At 42.8% G+C, this 19,346-nt stretch overlaps 1 protein-coding gene across 2 annotated transcripts in view; it reads left to right on the top strand.

Moving 5' to 3' along the window:
* Positions 1-16,449: 16,449 nt before the first annotated feature.
* The window catches only part of SYN3 (synapsin III), a 272,542-nt gene continuing 269,645 nt past the window's right edge, over positions 16,450-19,346 (top strand). For both annotated transcript variants that reach the window (XM_061638968.1, XM_061638969.1), the window contains exon 1: positions 16,450-16,763. In XM_061638968.1, coding sequence (XP_061494952.1) covers positions 16,450-16,763 — 314 coding nt within the window. The remainder of the gene's footprint in view (positions 16,764-19,346) is intronic.

Raw genomic sequence — 19,346 nt, 5'->3', positions numbered from 1 at the left:
TGTACGTAAAAATATAATTAAAAATCATTCAGCATTTAGGACACCACATTACAGTTGCTAGAACAGGCAGGGATTCATGAAATGGTCCACCAAGACCTCCAGTGAATTTCAAATGGTCCATGGGGGAAAAGGTTTGGGAACCATTGCTCTAGACCAGCCTTTCCCAACCAGTGTGCCTCCAGATGTTGTTGGATCACAACTCCCATCTTTCCTGACCATTGGCAATGCTGGCTGAGGCTGATGGGAGTTGTGGTCCAACAACATCTGGAGGCACACTGGTTGGGAAAGGCTGCTCTAGACCTTGTAGTCTGAGGGACTGAGAGATGTATACCTCTCTACGTGGTTCTCTCAAGGAGTACAAGCCCAACCGATCTTTCCTTCTGCAGGCATTTCCTTCTCACACGCAGGGGGAACTGATGGGGTGTGGCAGGTGACTGGCAACAGGAAAGAGGAATAAATACCATAATAAGCAAGGTGGCAGTTATCCCAGGGACAGCGTAACCTAGCCCTGATAACACATTACTGGAGGGCCTGAGAACATACATAAGTAAATGAGCTAGGCCTCTGGCCTCCAGTTGTGCACTGAAGAACAAGCATTGAATCCCAGGAACAGGGAAGAGGGTCTAAAGGGTGTTTGTCAATTAGTATATATTTATTAATATTTATTTGTGTTGTACTGCCGTTTCTGCCTATAAATACTTACATCAGGCAGCCAAAAACATAAGGAGCTTAAACAAGGGGATTTAAAAAAAAAAGCTGAAAACCACCAATCAATATTATATTTTTTTTTCCAAAACAAAGCATGTTAGAAATTTATACCAGGTGTAAAGAAATTATCTCTGGGTACTCTAGGTACTCAGTGCTGCTTCTAGAGGCCTCTACCATATAAGGTACAATAGCAGGGAGGGGGGGATAAAATGCTTTCTTTTCTTATAGAAATGAATATCTAAGCTGCCCAGCCCACACCCCACATACATATGTACTAATTTCAGTGGGATTATAGTTGTCCCTAGAGATTTGAAGAAATACATCGTTCTAATAGCAAAAGATGTTAGGTAGGATTATGAGTGTATTCATCCACGCACTAAAGGCAACGTAATAAAGTAGTTAGAGTGCTGGACTAGCATCTGGGAGACTAGGGTTCAAGTTGCCACTTCACCATAAAGCTCATTGGATGACCTTGGGCCAGTCATAGTCTCTCAGCCTAACCTACCTCACAGAGTTGTGGTGAGGATAAAAATGGGGGAGGAGTTCCTTGGAGAAAAGGTGTAATATAGAAGGTTTTGGTATACAAAGCCCTATACAGCTTGGGAACAGGATACATGAAAGATCATCTTACCCCTTATATACCCAGTCAATCACCAACCTCTGCAGGTGAGGGCCTCCTGCAGATACCATCTTATCAGGAGGTCCATTCCACACAACATAGGAAGTGGACCTTTAGTGTAGTGGCACCTACCCTTTGGGATTCCCTCCCCTTAAATATTAGACAGGCTCCATCTCTGTTAACTTTTCAGTGCCTACTGAAGACCTTCCTTTTTCAACAAGCCTTTTAAGTAGAGACCTTATCCCAGTCTGCGTCTGTGTTGGAATTGCTTTTAAATATTTTTAAAGCTTTTTTTAAAAAGATGTTTTTGAAGTTTTAATATATTTTATGTTTTAATATATTTTAATGTCTGTTTTTATGATGTTTTAGAGTGTTTTAATGTTTTTGTTTGCTGCCCTGGGCTCCTGGTCTGAAGGCACTAAGGCCAGCTCCCTGCTGAGGCTAAGCAGGGTCAGGTCCGGTCAGTGCCTGCATGGGAGACCGCCTGGGAGCCATGTGTAAGCCGCCTTGGGTTTCTATGATGAAAAGAAAGGCGGGGTATAAATATAATAAATAAATATTAATTAATGGCTTGTGGAAGAGTTCCTGCCAGTAGTCTCCTCAGTACAGCCTAATTTACTGCCCTTTCCTCTTTCCTTTCTAAGCCAGGCTAAACGAGGGAAGTGAATATTTGTTGGCTTAGGCAACAAAGCTCTACCTTAAAACAAAACAAATCCTAAGTACTTATTAATGGAATTTTACTCTCATTCATTCCTTTACTTTCAACTTACCTCTCTCTCTCTCTCTGTTGTTTTTTACCCTTACCTCCTTTTCCTTCTCGCCCTCCCTTGTCTACACACACTCGAAATTTAAACTGTAAGTTCCTTGAGACAGAGTTGTGTTTTCCCCTCTCACTTTCATATATAGCACCATCAATGTACACTGGGCACTTCACCAATTGCATGAGGACAAGCCCCATGCATAATTCCTTTCATAAATCATAGCATTTCCATATCAGCTATCCATAGTATGCACTACTTTCGGGCAGCTTCTCTGTCTATTCTGTGAAAGAATTACTTGGCTCCCAACTTGAATGTTGTATAACTTGCTTTGGTTCTAAATTGCAGATTGCCATTTCTCTTGTGCTGCAACAGCAGTTTCAATCAACTAAAAACCTTGTGTTGACATCCCCGTGATTTATATAATCGGCGGGAGGAGGTAGTTACATTTTCCTGGTGACAGGTTTGATTCTCTACAGTTTCTCCCTGTGCTGCTCGGTCTAACAGAGATATCATCATCATCAAAAGAACCATGCAACTACTCATGTGAGCCCAATGGGGTTTGGGGGCTTGTGTTTCTTGAATACCAACCGTCCACTGAGATTTTTTTTCACAACCTGTTTCTGATGTAGCTTGGAGGCCCCCTTCAGGGACTAAAAACATCTTAGAGGGTGGGGTATTTTGTGGGAGGGTCCTTATGTGGCACAGTTTTAATATTGCTAGCTCACCTCCACCCTCGGCAGCCGCTATTTGCATTTTAAAAACCAAGAACGTTAATTGCTTTCATGCAATTAACCTAATGTGTAAATTAAATCAGATAGTTACTGATAAGAATTCAGTCTCCTGGATGAAATCTCAGAGGCTTCAGGTAAGATTAAGTCTTCTATTTAAAGGGCTATATAAGTAATTGCTCTATTTGAAAAGTTGTTGAATCCAAGTCCAGTTTGAAGGTTTAAAGAACTCTGATGGGACAGCAGGAGCCCTGAATATGTCTACTAACATTTAGAACCTGGATAGCAGACATAGGAAGTGCTCACCTCACTTGGTCACTGTCTTCCCCGCTATGGTGAGAAGTATTGTATTTCTATTTAAAAATTATAGTAATTATTTCTAAATTTGCATCTATACATACAAATTAAAATATAATGCAAATCCATGTCTTCTATTTTTAGTGGTGATTTTCCTGGGTTTTGGTGATGTGGTTGTTGGAAGTGGCGCAAGAGCAACTCCTGTTTTGTTCTTTTGTTTAAGCTCCAGAGGGAAGATAGGGCTAGGGTCCTCCAGATGGATAGGCTTTGTTTACCTTTTACCTATGATGCTCTGACTGACTTCCTTCTGGTGCTAGACTGTGACTCCTTTAGGGAAGCTTACCTGCCCCTCCTCCTTCCACCCTTTCCACTCCTTTGTCCTCCAGCTGTCCATGAGAGAGGAGACATCCCTTTGTCTCTGCTCTCTCTCCGAGCATGGGGCTGACTCCCACACCTGGGCATTACACCTCCAGCTTAGCTAGTTAGCTAGAACTAGGTATGCCTTTTCTATCTACTATGTATTTCTATAAATAAAGTAGCTTTTCTTATTTTACTAAGTCTCAAGTCTCAATGATGCCAATGCAGGGTAAAAGCCTGCTTTCTTAGGCAAACACACACACATGCTGGCACACTCGCATTTCAACATCTGCTGTTACTCTCTGCTGCTGTGGTGCTGCTTTTAAACGAAATTAAGCAACACAACTACACACAGCGCAACAGTGGTCACCTTGTTTCTCATGGGATTGCTATAGTGGGATGAAGCGCAATTCATTGATTGGAAAGTAATATAGTATTTGTTCTCATCTAATAGTTTTCTACTGAGAGTTATGTAGTATCAAGGATGTTACAAGTGATTTTAATTTTCTAGTTTGCAATTAGCAGAGTGAAGGGGAAAGGAAATAAATTAGTAGGAAGCATGAACTATAACTGTATTAATATAAGAACATAAGAAGAGTCCCACTGGATCAGGCCAATGGCCCATCTAGTCCAGTATCCTGTTCTCACAGTCGCTAGCCAGATGGCTATGGAAAGTCCACAAGCTGGAATGGAGTGAAATTGTGCTCTCCCCAAGATTGTCTGGACTAGTCAGCCTAGCAGCTGGGATATATAACACAGAGCGGAAATAAGAGAACAAGACTGGAGGAATTTTCTGTTGGAATTCTTTTCTAACTTGTCAAAAATCAGCTAGAACATTTTCTTTCTCATCTTGTTAATGGACTTGTAGGGGCTGGTTTTATATAGTGGTGTAGTGCAGGGGTGGGGAACCTTTGGCCCCCCAGGTGCTGTTGAACTCCAACTCCCAGCAGCCTCAGTCAGTGATGATAGGAGTTGTAGTTCAACAACATCTGAAGGGCCAAAGATTCCCCACTCCTGGTGTTGTGTGGTCTTGCTACAGAAAAGAAGCAGGAAAGTCACTTCCATACTTAATTTAACACAAGACTTCAGTGTAGTAATTCATAGATTGTGTCTGCTGGGTATGGTTTGAAGGCACATGATGTGGCCCAGCATGACACTTCTTACAGGTTATATCCAAAGCTAGTCATACTCAGAGTAGATCCATTTAAATTAATGGACAAGACTAACAGGTTCATGCATTTCAGTGGTCTACTCTGAGTAGAAAGAACTTCATTGGTTACAACCCTACAATGATAATAGCTGGCAGGATTATAACTCTGATCCTGATTTAACAATATTCAGTACGTGGAATTTATGAAGAAATGCACTGATAAAGTGGGAAAACAGGCCTTAAAGAAAGTGCATCTTCTAAGGCCATGCCAGCCCATCTCATGATTCTTTAAATTATTATTGAAAACACTACTTGTTTTGCTTGGTCTCTAAAATCTAAAGGCCGGGGCCCAGAAGGAGAAACTCTCAAGCAGGAGTTAACAAACTTGTATGTTTTTCAGGTGAAATCTAAAACTGAGATACCTAATGCAAGCATCAAAGCTGAGCTCAAGAGCTCACTGTCTTTACCGAAGTAGTTCAGTTCATGAAAAATCAGAACACAGGCACAGATCATAAATGAAAGGGGACTGAAGCTATAGGCAAAGTCAAGCTTTTGAGTCCGGTATTTGTGGGGATCTCTCAAAGAAGGATGAGAGAATTCAACAGATAAAACTTCACTTATTTATGTTAACACACTCTCTGGATGGAGGAGGAGTGACAGGGAAGGTCACTGCCTTTCCCTTCCCCTGGCCTGAGCCTCACATTTTATTTATTTATTTATTTATTTATTTATTGCATTTGTATACCGCCCCATAGCCGAAGCTCTCTGGGCAGTTTACAACAATTAAAAACATTAAAAACAAATATACAAATTTAAAAACACAATTTAAAAAAGCAATTTAAAAACACATGCTAAAATGCCTGGGAGAAGAGGAAAGTCTTGACCTGGCACCGAAAAGATAAGTGTTGGCACCAGGTGCATCTCATCAAGGAGATCATTCCATAATTTGGGGGCCACCACTGACAAGGCCCTCTCCCTTGTTGCTAGACTCCGAGCTTCCCTCGGAGTAGGCACCTGGAGGAGGGCCTTTGATGTTGAGCGTAGTGAACGGGTGGGTTCGTGTCGGGAGAGGCGTTCCATCAGGTATTGTGGTCCTAAGCCATGTAAGGCTTTATAGGTTAAAACCAGCACCTTGAATCGAGCTAGGAAACATACAGGCAGCCAATGCAAGCAGGCCAGAATCGGTTTTAGATGTTTGAACCGTCTGGTCCCTGTTACCAATCTGGCCGCTGTATTCTGCACATGCTGCAGTTTCCGAACCGTCTTCAAAGGCAGCTCCACGTAGAGTGCATTGCAGTAATCTAACTTGGAGGTTACCAGAGTATGGACAACTGAAGCCAGGTTATCCCTGTCCAGATAGGGGCATAGCTGGGCCACCAACCGAAGTTGGTAGAAGGCACTCCGTGCCACCAAGGCTACCTGAGCCTCAAGTGACAGAGATGGTTCTAGGAGAACCCCCAAGCTATGAACCTGCTCCTTCAGGGGGAGTGCAACCACATCCAGGACAGGTTGGACATCGACCATCCAGTCAGAAGAACCACCCACTAGCAGCATCTCAGTCTTGTCTGGATTGAGCCTCAGTTTATTAGCCCTCATCCAGTTCATTGTCACGCCAGGCAGTGGTTCAGCACATTGACAGCCTCACTGGAAGAAGATGAAAAGGAGAAATAGAGCTGCGTGTCATCAACATACTGATGGCAACACACTCCAAAGCTCCGGATGACTGCACCCAACAGTTTCATGTAGATGTCAAACAGCATGGGGGACAGAACTGACCCCTGCGGAACCCCATACTGGAGAGTCCAGGGTGCTGAGCAATGTTCCCCAAGCACCACCTTCTGGAGGCGACCTGCCAAGTAGGAGCAGAAGCATCACCATGCAGTCCCTCCCACTCCCAATTCAGCCAGTCTTCCCAGAAGGATACCATGGTCGATGGTATCAAAAGCCACTGAGAGATCAAGGAGAATCAACAGAGTCACACTCCCCCTGTCTCTCTCCAGACAGAGGTCATCATACAGGGCAACCAAGGCTGTTTCCATGCCAAAACCAGGCCTGAAACCCGACTGAAATGGATCCAGATAATCGGTCTCATCCAAGAGTGTCTGGAGCTGGCCTGCCACCACTCATTCAAGGACCTTGCCCAGGAATGGAACATTTGTTACCAGCCTATAGTTATTAAGATTTTCTGGATCCAGGGAGGGTCTCTTCAGGAGTGGTCTCACTACCGCCTCTTTCAGGCAGCCAGGGACCACCCCCTCTTGCAGAGAGGCATTAATCACTTCCCTGGCCCAGCCGGCTGTTCCATCCCTGCAAGCTTTTATTAGCGAAGAAGGGCAAGGATCCTGCACAGAAGTGGTTGCACGAACCTGTCCAAGCACCTTGTCAACGTCCTCAAGCTGTACCACCTGAAACTCATCCAAGAAATCGGGACAAGGCTGTGCTCTGGATACCCCGCTTGATTCACCTGCTATAACACTGGAGTCTGGCGGATGCTAAAGATTTTATCCTAGAAGTGCCTAGCAAATTCATTACAGTGGACTCAGATTCTAACATTTCCTTGGGTCCAGAGTGTAATAGCCACCGGACAATTCTGAAGAGCTCTGCTGGGTGGCAGATTGATGATTTGATAGTGGCAGCAAAATATTGTGGTTTTGTTTGCTGCTCTCACTGCCCCTAAATACAGCTTACCATAGGCACTTATCAGTGTGTAATTGCATCCACCAGGAGTTTGTCTCTATCTGCACTCAAGCCATCTCTTATGGGGTATACCATGGAGCCGTACGAGCTCTACACAGGAGAGGGTGCTCAGGAGCAATCATGTCAACCGCCCAGGTCATTTCTGTATTCCACAGTTCAACCAAGGTTTCGACAGGAGCGCCAGCCCTATCAGCCAGAAAACTCCCCAGAGCCCTTTGGAAACCATCCGGATCCATCTTCTCCAACAGCTGTGGTGGTAGAGATTGGCTGGTGCCATGCATCTCTCTCTCCCCCCCCCCTGAGCCCCACCTAGAAATGAGGTTGCCCCACCTAACAAGGAAGGCTAACTATAGGGCTGCCTGTACTGCTAAATGTTTCTCAGTTTTATCTTGGGAAAGTCCCACTGCTGAAAGAGACTAGACCCATGATCTATAAGTGGTGCTTCATTGTTTGGGATTTCACCTGTATTTATAAAAAAGTTCATGTTCTTGATGTTTGATAATAGTATTATATACTATTTGTGCATTTTTTTAAAAAAAGAAACAGATTAAGGTCTGTTTTTATGATGTTTTAAAGTGTTTTTATTGCTTTTGTTTGCCACCCTGGGCTCCTGGAACGGCAGGATATAAATCAGATGTGAAAGGAGAGTCTGGAGTTGTACGACAGATGCTACTGGAGGTCACTGATTCATAGGGTCACCATAAGTCATAATCAACTTGAAGGCACATAACAACAACAAAAATAAATAAATAAATAAATAAATCTTTTTGCTAAGGCTGTCCACACGGTTATAATATCTGAAGCCAAACAGGCTATAATTTACAAACTCAACACATCTCCCTTTGCCTGCTGCTTTTCCCCATCTTATTTGCAGGATATAAATTTGGCTTGCCTTTTGCGAAGGTGTCCGTTTTAACTTGATAGCAAGAAAATAGGTCAGTTTAACCCTGTCTTTAAAAACATGAATCTGTTTTGTCAGCTATAAAAACACACTGTAGAGACCCTCAAGATGACGTGGGAAGAGTTACATTTTGTATAGATCAGAGTCCAGGGCAGCAGGCTGAGTTTGGGAAAGCTCTGCTCTTTCTTGTGAGAGAACCAGCAAGTTGCTTACCAACTGTTCCCATAGGCATTTTTCTATCTGAGCTAATCCTTAATGCATCTTGCCAGGCTCTGCGTATTAAATACGTCCAGCTTCTTGTTTTTATTCAAATCAGTGCACTTCAGAGCCATATCTCTCTCAGTAGAGAAAAACCATGCTCTATTAATGCCAGTCACGATGCCACATAGACTCCTGTCATTTTGTGAGAGACTAGACTTTTGCAAGCAGAGATTACATCATATACCATCAGGGCTGGGGGAGAAATTGGATTCCGTTTGCATTTGAAAGCAAATCTACCCCATTTTCACTTTCCAAACCAATCTGAGAACCAAAACACAGCCATCCTTCAAAGTTTTGACTTCTCTGAATTTTGCAGTGTAGTTCTCCAGCCAAGCAATGTGTACAAAAATGCAGATGCTGGAGTAGTCTGCATAAAAATACATATGTTAGTGAGCATAACATACAGACATGCAATATAGAAGGGGGAATTGCTTTGCAAAAATGTTTGTGTACTAGGGGAAATTACATGCAAATATGTATATATTAAGAGAAATGCACACTAAAATGCTGGTGAATTTTCACAATGACTTTTTTTTGAAAAAAATGCAAACTGATGTGGGAGAATGGACAACTGAAGAATGAAAAAAATAAGAAGCTGAGGGAAACTGACAGATTCACTCGTCCCTAATCAGATGCCAGAACTGGACTACAGAAAGGTGGGAGACAGAAACAAAGACATACCCTTATTCTAATAGCTTAAAAAAAAAAGCTAGATCCCTTTCATGGCATTTATTCAGTAAACCTCCAGAGTTTTTATTTTCTATCTATGCCCTTCTTGGTTGGCACTGATGGCTCCTACCTTCATTTGAATGTATAAGAACATAAGAAGAGCCTGCTGGATCAGGCCAGTGGCCCATCTAGTCCAGCATCCTGTTCTCACTGTGGCCAACCAGGTGCCTGGGGGAAGCCCGCAAGCAGGACCCGAGTGCAAGAACACTCTCCCCTCCTGAGGCTTCCGGCAACTGGTTTTCAGAAGCATGCTGCCTCTGACTAGGGTGGCAGAGCACGGCCATCACGGCTAGTAGCCATTGATAGCCCTGTCCTCCATGAATTTGTCTAATCTTCTTTTAAAGCCATCCAAGCTGGTGGCCATTACTGCAACCTGTGGGAGCAAATTCCATAGTTTAACTATGTGCTAAGTAAAGAAGTACTTCCTTTTGTCTGTCCTGAATCTTCCAACATTCAGCTTCTTTGAATGTCCACGAGTTCTAGTATTATGAGAGAGGGAGAAAAACTTTTCTCTATCCACTTTCTCCATGCCATGCATAATTTTATACACTTCTATCATGTCTCCTCTGACCCGCCTTTTCTCTAAACTAAAAAGCCCCAAATGCTGCAACCTTTCCTCGTAAGGGAGTCACTCCATCCCCTTGATCATTCTGGTTGCCCTCTTCTGAACCTTTTCCAACTCTATAATATCCTTTTTGAGATGAGGCAACCAGAACTGTACACAGTATTCCAAATGCGGCCACACCATAGATTTATACAACAGCATTATAATATCAGCTGTTTTATTTTCAATACCTTTCCTAATTATCCCTAGCATGGAATTTGCCTTTTTCACAGCTGCCGCACACTGGGTCGACATTTTCATCGTGCTGTCCACTACAACCCCGAGGTCTCTCTCCTGTTCGGTCACCGCCAGTTCAGACCCCATGAGCGTATATGTGAAATTCAGATTGTTTGCTCCAATATGCATAGTTTTACACTTGTTTATATTGAATTGCGTTTGCCATTTTTCTGCCCATTCACTCAGTTTGGAGAGGTCTTTTTGGAGCTCTTCACAATCCCTTTTTGTTTTAACAACCCTGAACAATTTAGTGTCGTCAGCAAACTTGGCCACTTCACTGCTCACTCCTAATTCTAGGTCATTAATGAACAAGTTGAAAAGCACAGGTCCCAATACCGATCCTTGAGGGACTCCACTTTCTACAGCCCTCCATTGGGAGAACTGTCCGTTTATTCCTACTCTCTGCTTTCTGCTTCTTAACCAATTCCTTATCCACAAGAGGTCCTCTCCTCTTATTCCATGACTGCTAAGCTTCCTCAGAAGTCTTTGGTGATGTACCTTGTCAAACACTTTTTGAAAGTCTAAGTACACTATGTCCACTGGATCACCTCTATCTATATGCTTGTTGACACTCTCAAAGAATTCTAATAGGTTACTGAGACAGGACTTTCCCTTGCAGAAGCCATGCTGGCTCTGCTTCAGCAAGGCTTGTTCTTCTATGTGCTTAGTTAATCTAGCTTTAATCATACTTTCTACCAGTTTTCCAGGGACAGAAGTTAAGCTAACTGGCCTGTAATTTCCGGGATCCCCCCTGGATCCCTTTTTGAATATTGGCATTACATTTGCCACTTTCCAGTCCTCAGGCACGGAGGAGGACCCAAGGGACAAGTTACATATTTTAGTTAGCAGATCAGCAATTTCACATTTGAGTTCTTTGAGAACTCTCGGGTGGATGCCATCCGGGCCCGGTGATTTGTCAGTTTTTATATTGTCCATTAAGCCTAGAACTTCCTCTCTCGTTACCACTATTTGTCTCAGTTCCTCAGAATCCCTTCCTGCAAATGTTAGTTCAGGTTCAGGGATCTGCCCTATATCTTCCACTGTGAAGACAGATGCAAAGAATTCATTTAGCTTCTCTGCAATCTCCTTATCGTTCTTTAGTACACCTTTGACTCCCTTATCATCCAAGGGTCCAATCGCCTCCCTAGATGGTCTCCTGCTTTGAATGTATTTATAGAATTTTTTGTTGTTGGTTTTTATGTTCTTAGCAATGTGCTCCTCAAATTCTTTTTTAGCATCCCTTATTGTCTTCTTGCATTTCTTTTGCCAGAGTTTGTGTTCTTTTTTATTTTCTTCATTCGGACAAGACTTCCATTTTCTGAAGGAAGACTTTTTGCCTCTAAGAGTTTCCTTGACTTTGCTCGTTAACCATGCTGGCATCTTCTTGGCCCTGGCGGTACCTTTTCTGATCTGCGGTATGCACTCCAGTTGAGCTTCTAATATAGTGTTTTTAAACAACTTCCAAGCATTTTCGAGTGATGTGTCCCTCTGGACTTTGTTTTTCAGCTTTCTTTTTACCAGTCCCCTCATTTTTGTGAAGTTTCCTCTTTTGAAGTCAAATGTGACCGTGTTGGATTTTCTTGGCAATTGGCCATTTACATGTATGTTTAATTTAATAGCACTATGGTCACTGCTCCCAATCGGTTCAACAACACGTACATCTCGCACCAGGTCCCGGTCCCCACTGAGGATTAAGTCCAGGGTTGCCGTCCCTCTGCTCAGTTCCATGACCAACTGGTCTAGGGAATAGTCATTTAGAATATCTAGAAATTTTGCTTCTTTGTCATGATTGGAACACATATGCAGCCAGTCTATGTCCAGGTAGTTGAAGTCACCCATTACTACCACATTTCCTAGTTTGGATGCTTCCTCAATTTCATATCTCATCTCAAGGTCTCCCTGAGTATTTTGATCAGGGGGACGATAGATCGTTCCCAGTATTAAATCCCTCCTGGGGCATGGTATCACCACCCACAACAATTCTGTGGAGGAGCCACCTCTTTTGGGGTTTCGAGCTTGCTGGATTCAATGTTTGATAGAGGGGGGATGCCTTCAGCATCTATGTAGGGACTTAATCTTCATGATGGTGTCAAAAATGTGCAAAGTCAGGCTTTCATTTGAAAGGCCTTTACTGTAGGGGAAAGGAGAATAAGTAATGCATTGCTTAGGCAGACTTTGAAGACGGAGATGGCTTCTGTAATTTCAAAGGATTAGCATTGGATTTCTTTCCCCAGCATTGCAGACTTTTGGTGAGCTGCCTCTGGCTTCCCTGATAAGCAGAAGTCACAAAAGGCCTTTGTTAACCCACTGAGTTGCTGTGGTAGGACTCTGGTTAGTAGAGAAACCATGTTTTTATTGCTAAAGCCATGTTCGTATTGCTAGAAAGAATAGCATTGTGAGATTCAAAATTATGAATCACAGTTTCAATATCCAAAGGGTTTCTTTTTCAAACAAAGAGTCATTATGTGCAATATCAGCAGTGACAATCCTTTCCAGTTTCAAGGTTGCCAATATATTGTTGTGAGTTTGGGGGTTGTAATGGATGATTCCTGTGGGTCCCCTTCCAGCCTCTGATTCGGAACCCTGTGCCTTGGGGTGAGAGGCTGGCTCTGCTGGCCAGATTAGTTTCTTTTGTTAAGCTAATAGAGTGGCCAGGTTGTTGATGGGTCGATCAGGTGCCCAGCAACTGGTGAATGGGCCAGGAAGATCCCTTTGTCATTGAAACTCTTCAGGAGAGCCTTCCCACCCCTCCTGGCGGCTAGGAGAGGTTTGTGTTTTTAGTGTGTGTAGACTGTGTCTCTGGAGAAAGGCTGGGAACTGGAGGCAGGCAGAGAGGCTGTCTCTCTGCACCATGGCTTTAGGATGCCTCCTGTAACACTGATGGAAAAGCTGGATATTGGACTGCTTGATGCCTTGTACCCCTCCATCCTAAGCTGAGGTTGGAATGCGTGTAAATAAACAAACCATATTTCATAAAGACACCACAGTCTCCACTGACCTTCTTCCCAAGGAAACCAAGCCCAGGGTGAGCAGAGGGACCCCTGAAATCTCACCACTCGGAGATTGGGGAGGCATGCAACAATGTGTATAAATCATCTGGCTTTTGATTCCTCTTGGGAAACCTCTAGATTGACTCATAAACTATCAAGCTGTCATAGAAATGTAACAGACAAAAAGGTATGGTCTCAGGGCTAGGCTTGCACAACTGCTCCTCCAAAGATGTGTGGCTCCATCAATATCCGGCTCTGTAAATGCAGAGACATGGAATGCAAATGAGGAGAACTGAACATATAGAGATGGACAAGTCTGTCCATTTCAGTTTTGGTTTCTCATTTTTTCAGTCTTGAAAGATTCACCCATCCCTACATGTTCAGTTCATGTTCACCGACGTACCTTCAGAAGAAGCAAGCTCTTTCTGGAGGTGGTTGCTTTCCCCTAAGCAAGCAACAGACTGCTCACAGAAAGCAGGAAAGAATGGCCTCCGCCGCTGCAGGTAGAGAGTAGTTAAGTGAAGATAGTGTTGGGGGTAGGGGAGAATCTCAGTGGCCTCTTGAAATGAGTATGAAGCAAGGCCAAGTAACAGACTGGCAAACAGTAATGTAGTGGCAAATTCATGATAGTCACAGCCACACACCCTCCCCCTTTTTTTTCTTTTGCTGCTGGGTTGAAAATGAGATCCTTGTTAATGCCTTCCCCTACAACAACAGATGACCATAGGAGTCAATCAGCATGAAAGGGGGGTGTTAGCTACTGAAAAGAGTCTTCTCCATGGCTGACTCACCTCCTTTCATTCCTATCAGCAAGAAAGGACAAGGAAGCAAGTTAGAAGATTCTTCTCAGTGGCTAACATATTCCCCTTTCATGCTCATTGGCTTGTAGACATAGGGACCCTGCTGGGACCCTGCTTCCAAAACAGGAAAGTTATCCTGAGTCCTTGGACGACTACACCCCTGCTGGCAAATGCTAGTGGCGGTAGTACCGCATGCCAGCACAATTTGTAACTTACAACGGATGTGTCACTGGCTTGCTTGACACCGTCTCTCTGTTTACAGGCCTAGTCAGGCAGCAAAAACAGGAAATTTTGCCCCTGATGGGCAGACATATGTGTCTGATGGCTTGTACTGGGTTTAGTGGCTTACACCTTCCAAGTTAGGCAGACTTGTTATCCTGGCTGCCTCTTCCCCTTTAGCAGAGAGGGGCTTGAATATGTATGTGCCATTGCGATCCTGAAGGGTTTTTATTTTGCTTTAGGGGTTTTGTTGCTTGGTGTACATGCCCAAGGGTGCTTCCAGACTGTCACTATTTTCAGGTGGACAATTGAAGCTGATTTGGAGCTCTTGTGCATCAAGCCCGCTTCCCCAAAAAGAATGGACATTTTTTTGATAAGGGAAGTGAAGGGGAAGTGCAATGGAAAGTGTAGGACAACACTTGTTTTGATGCATGTAAAACAGAGCACATGCTCACTATTGGCTATTTAGCCAACACCATGTAATCTCCCTGTGACCAAATCAGGATGAATGCTCAATAGATAGATCGTCTAGAAGTGCCCTGAGCCATCTGGAGTTTCTCATTTTGCAGGCGCTTTCCCATGATATACTTTCTCTGCTTGGAGTGGCAAACTAGATTGTAGTATGGAGTTAATCTACAGAGTGAAACTTGATCTTTCCTGGTAGCCCCAGGTGACTAGGAATTCCACGCAGGCGAGTGAGCATGCTGATGGAGGAGAGATGGATGGCTCCATGCTTTGTCTGCCAGCCCACTTGTTTTCCATGCTAGTTGTGGAGTCAAATCTTTCTCCACAACAAGCATGGCAACTCAGCAAGCTGGAGGAGGGGGAATGGATCGCTCTGTCCTTCCTGCACCCACCTACTTGTCTGGTCAACTTTTTTTTTTTTACTAGTGTGCTAAGGCTCCTTTCCTCTTTGCCCAGCATCAACATTCAGCTTACTAGCTTCCAGTAATTTTATTTTATTTTAGTTGCAGATTAGTAATGTTTGTGGGCTTATTTACAAAGAAGAGTGCTGGGGAGACCATGAGTGAGGTAGGGTCTGAGAGTGGTTGAAGGAAGGAAGATGCTGGATTGAAAAGTAGTGGGTTGAAAAGCACGGCCTTGAGAAGGGGATGTGTGGGCGAGGCAAAGACTTGCATGAGGTCTTGAGACAGGAGCATCTGGGAGTTGTTGGCAGGAAGGGAGTGAACAGACAAGGGTGCTTTGGAAAATAGACCAAGGGGCTTGTGGTTGCCAGAGCCACACTCTGAGAACCGTACTTCATCTTTAAGATTTGCATAGAAAGGGACATTCACCACAATACTATAATGAGAAAAGCCATACCTGGTGACATTTTATGCAACTTGTAAAGATACAGAGTTTTTCCAAGATCCCTCAAAACTCTAAGAGAGCAGGTCACCAAGGGGCTGTGTGTTAATTGCACAAATCAAGCGAACCCAATTTGCTCAAAAAAGAGGTGAAGCAAATCCTAGCAAGAATCATTCCAGGGAGGCTTGGAGTATACTGATAAAGGTAAGGGTCTTTTCCGTTGTGGTTCCCTGTATGTGGAACACTCTTCCCAGTGAAGTCCACCTGGTGCCTTCGCTGACATCTTTTCTATGCCAAGTAAAAACACACCTCTTTTCTTAGGCTTTTAATGGATTATGACGTGGTTTGCTTTTAGTTGGGCATCCAAACCTTTCTGCTGCTATTATTGGGGGTTGCTTTCTGTATATATGTTTTTGAATTTCATGTGCTTTTGTGTCCATGTGGTTTTTTGTAATGGATTTTTACTTACACTTATGCTCTTCAATGTGCTGTAAGTCACTTGGAGACCTTTTTATGTAATAGCAAGTGCCTGACAAGTTCAATTAATAATAAATACATCCAAGCATGTTCTTTCCATGAGGCATGAGAATCTGGCCTAGTGGGCTGGTTGGCACAGCTGCTACTAGACTCCATTCAGCTACACATCCTTCCCTATACAGTGTCAGTGAGACTCTGCAACATGCTACTGAAGGAAACTGGTGAGATTCAGATTGACCTTGGCCTGCCCTGGTTCAGGTGGTCTCACCTTTCCCACAAAACTATAGCTTATAGATGGGTCCCAATTGTAGTCATAAAACTCTGGGATGATGATGATCATCCATGTATGCCAGAATGCCTAAGAGCTACCCTGGTGATGGATATTTTTCAAGGGCTAGGGATCCATTCTAATGACTTGTTCTTACTGTATTTTGCAGGTACAGATATCCTGAGGAAAAATATCTTGAGGAAAGCAAGTGTCCTCCCCAGTATATAACTGAAGGTGACGGAAATCTCTTCCAACTAGGCAGCAAGAGCCCAGATAGGCCCTTTTTTCTCTGTTGCTGTGTTATTCCATCTTGCGTGGTTATTGGAGAAGCAGCCACAATGAATTTCCTGCGAAGGCGCCTCTCAGATAGTAGTTTTGTGGCCAACTTGCCAAATGGTTACATGATGGACCTTCAGCGTCCTGATAATTCCACCAGCAACCCTGTTTCCCCTGCGATAGAGAGGAGACAGCAACCTATACAGCAACCTGCTCCTCTTTCTTCTGGTACCAGCATCTTTAGTTCCATCTCCAGTGCCATGAAGCAGACCACACAAGCAGCTGCGGGACTCATGGAGCACTCACCAAGCCCTACCCCAATAGCCCAGCAGAAACCTCAAATCCTCCTGGTAATTGATGATCCACACACTGATTGGTAAGCATCCAAACATTCCTACAGGAGTAGACAATGTGATGCCCTCCAGGTATTATTAGACTACAACACCCACCATCCCTGACCATTGGCTGTGGTGGCTGGGACTAATGAAATGTGAATGTGTTTGTTTATTTAAAATATTTGCATCCTGCCTTTCCATATAATTGGTGTGGCTCACAATATCTAAAACAATTTTAAACAGTATCTAAAATGTATAAATGTAAAAGAAAAAAAAAACCCACCCACTAATGCCTGTTGGTATAGAAATAACAGCAGAAAATTAAGGAAGAATGTACAGTGTTCCTTTTTTCACAAAGAAATGCCACCATGAGATGGAAAATTATGTCATGGTTATAAACTGGACAGGTTCCATTGAACTTGTCCAGTTCGTAACATGTAACTGAGCCATAGGTTCTTGTTCTGTTTGTACTGGAAATCGATCCCATCCCCTATTTAAAAAATACAAGAGGAATTTCTCCCATGGAAAGAAAATACCTTTTATTTAGGATGGCAACCTGAAGCCTTTTAAAAATGGTCTGTTTTGTTGTTTGTGTTTGTTTTTGCCTGATGGCCATCTTTCAGACTTCAGGTTCAGTTCAAGTCAACATTTATGGTTGCACACATTTAGTAGAGGTAGTAGTAGTAGTGATTTCATTTATGAATTGCTTCCTATGAAGAACCTTGAAGCAATTTATTTATTAAATTTCTCACCTCCCTTTTACCATAAGATCCCAGGGTAGGTAATAGTATTATAATAAAACTATAAAATATACTATTATAAAACAAATAAAATAGCTGCAACCATAAAACAATACAAGTGTAAAAACAATTAAAATAGTTTCATATATAAAATAATAAAAAAACCATTCCATATATGAAAACAATTCTAACTTTAAAAAAACAATTCCCTATATAAAAATAGTTTAAAATAGTGTCAATACTTGTGCAGACTGGGATAAAGATCTCCACTTGTTCAAAGAGGAAGGTCTTCAGCAGACACCGCAAAGACAACAGAGACAATATCTGTCTAATACGTAAGAGGAAATTCCAAAGAGTAGGTGCCACCACACTAAAGGCCTGATTCCTATATCGTACGGAATGGACATCCTGATAAGATGGCATCTGCAGAGCACAGTGATCAGTTGGGTATATAAGAGGTGAAATGATCTTTTATATAAAACAATTACATATATAAAAACAGTTTGAACAATTGCAATCCAGTTTAAATGGATTAATTTTTCAAAACTGTCCGGAACCAAGATATTTCCCCTCCATACTAGGAAGAAGTACCAATCCCTGCCTTAATTATTTACAGAAATGCCTGTAAAAATAGGATGAATTTCTCTTCACTTTTTTATAAGGGGCTTCAGTACCACCAGCTATACTAACCTGTTTCTGCTGGTATGGATTTTATGTCTCTTGTAATTGCATCACAGGGACACTAGATGTCAGAATTTCATCACTGCTTCTGTCAAGGAACTTTAGATTTGCACAATTCCTGTATTTTGGAAAAATGACAGTATCAGGTTCAGGATTCTGATTAGGGTTGACAATGGTTGGAAGTAATGAGAGTACAGGGAGTGTTTAGTGATTCAGTATCGCAAATTGAATTGAAAAGAATTCAACTCAAAAAGTATTGCAAATTAAAACCTAAACTCACTTTTTGTCTCTTTGTGGACCTCCATGGCAGATCTAAGTCCACAATTTTCTATATGCATAACAAGTCATTGGCCCTCGTGCGTTGTTACTTTCAGCCCTGGAGGAAATTAAAGAATGGAACACCCCATCTCCATCTCTGCCTCCATTGTGTTTTCCAGTGTACAGATTTCATTCACAGCTTTTCTTTATAGTCTGTGTACTTCCCACCATGGGCATACATTCACACATGGGAATAGTTTGATGCATCCAATAACTTTTTTTTCCAGTCTGCAACTGATAGCACAGAAATAGTGCAGTCAGTACCACATCCCTGGACCTGTCAATATTTAGAGTTCCACCTCCTTGGGATTCATCCCCCCCCCAAAAAAATGCTTTTCTTAAGAAATGAGATATAATCTAGAGATATGTGTCTGCAGCAGTGAGCTCTATTCAAAAAGCTATGCAGCTGTATCTGGTTATGTCTGTGTGCCTGTCAAAATGATCTGCCCTGAATTACAGTGACAACCATGAAACTGGAGCTTTGAACCGAGTGCCCATTCCTGCAATGGGAGCCATGCATGCAACTCTAGGTGTTATTGATCCAGTGTTTAGTAGTATATGCTCAACAACCTGTTAGCCATGTGATTGGTTCAGAAATGAAGCAGCAGGAAGCATGACCAGAAAAGCATGTGATTACACTTTTCTTGGATCAGAGCATTTGTGATTGGTCTTCTTGAACTGTGCCTCTTCCCAGCCATTTTCCTATGCCTTTTTCATAGAATCTTAAGAGTCAGAAGGGTCAGCTAGTCCAACCCCCTGTTGATGCAGGAAACCCATTACTACAACATCCAATACTAAAGCAGCATGATGGGAGGCATTTCTTTGTTATCAGAGCATTTAAATGCATGCTCAGTAAGTTTACCATTGCATATACACTTTTTTCTC

Source organism: Rhineura floridana, chromosome 8 (assembly GCF_030035675.1).
Source record: "Rhineura floridana isolate rRhiFlo1 chromosome 8, rRhiFlo1.hap2, whole genome shotgun sequence".
NCBI classification, from domain to species: Eukaryota; Metazoa; Chordata; class Lepidosauria; order Squamata; family Rhineuridae; genus Rhineura; species Rhineura floridana.
Note: the sequence above shows the minus strand (reverse complement) of the source record. Positions and strands in the feature narration are given on the sequence as shown.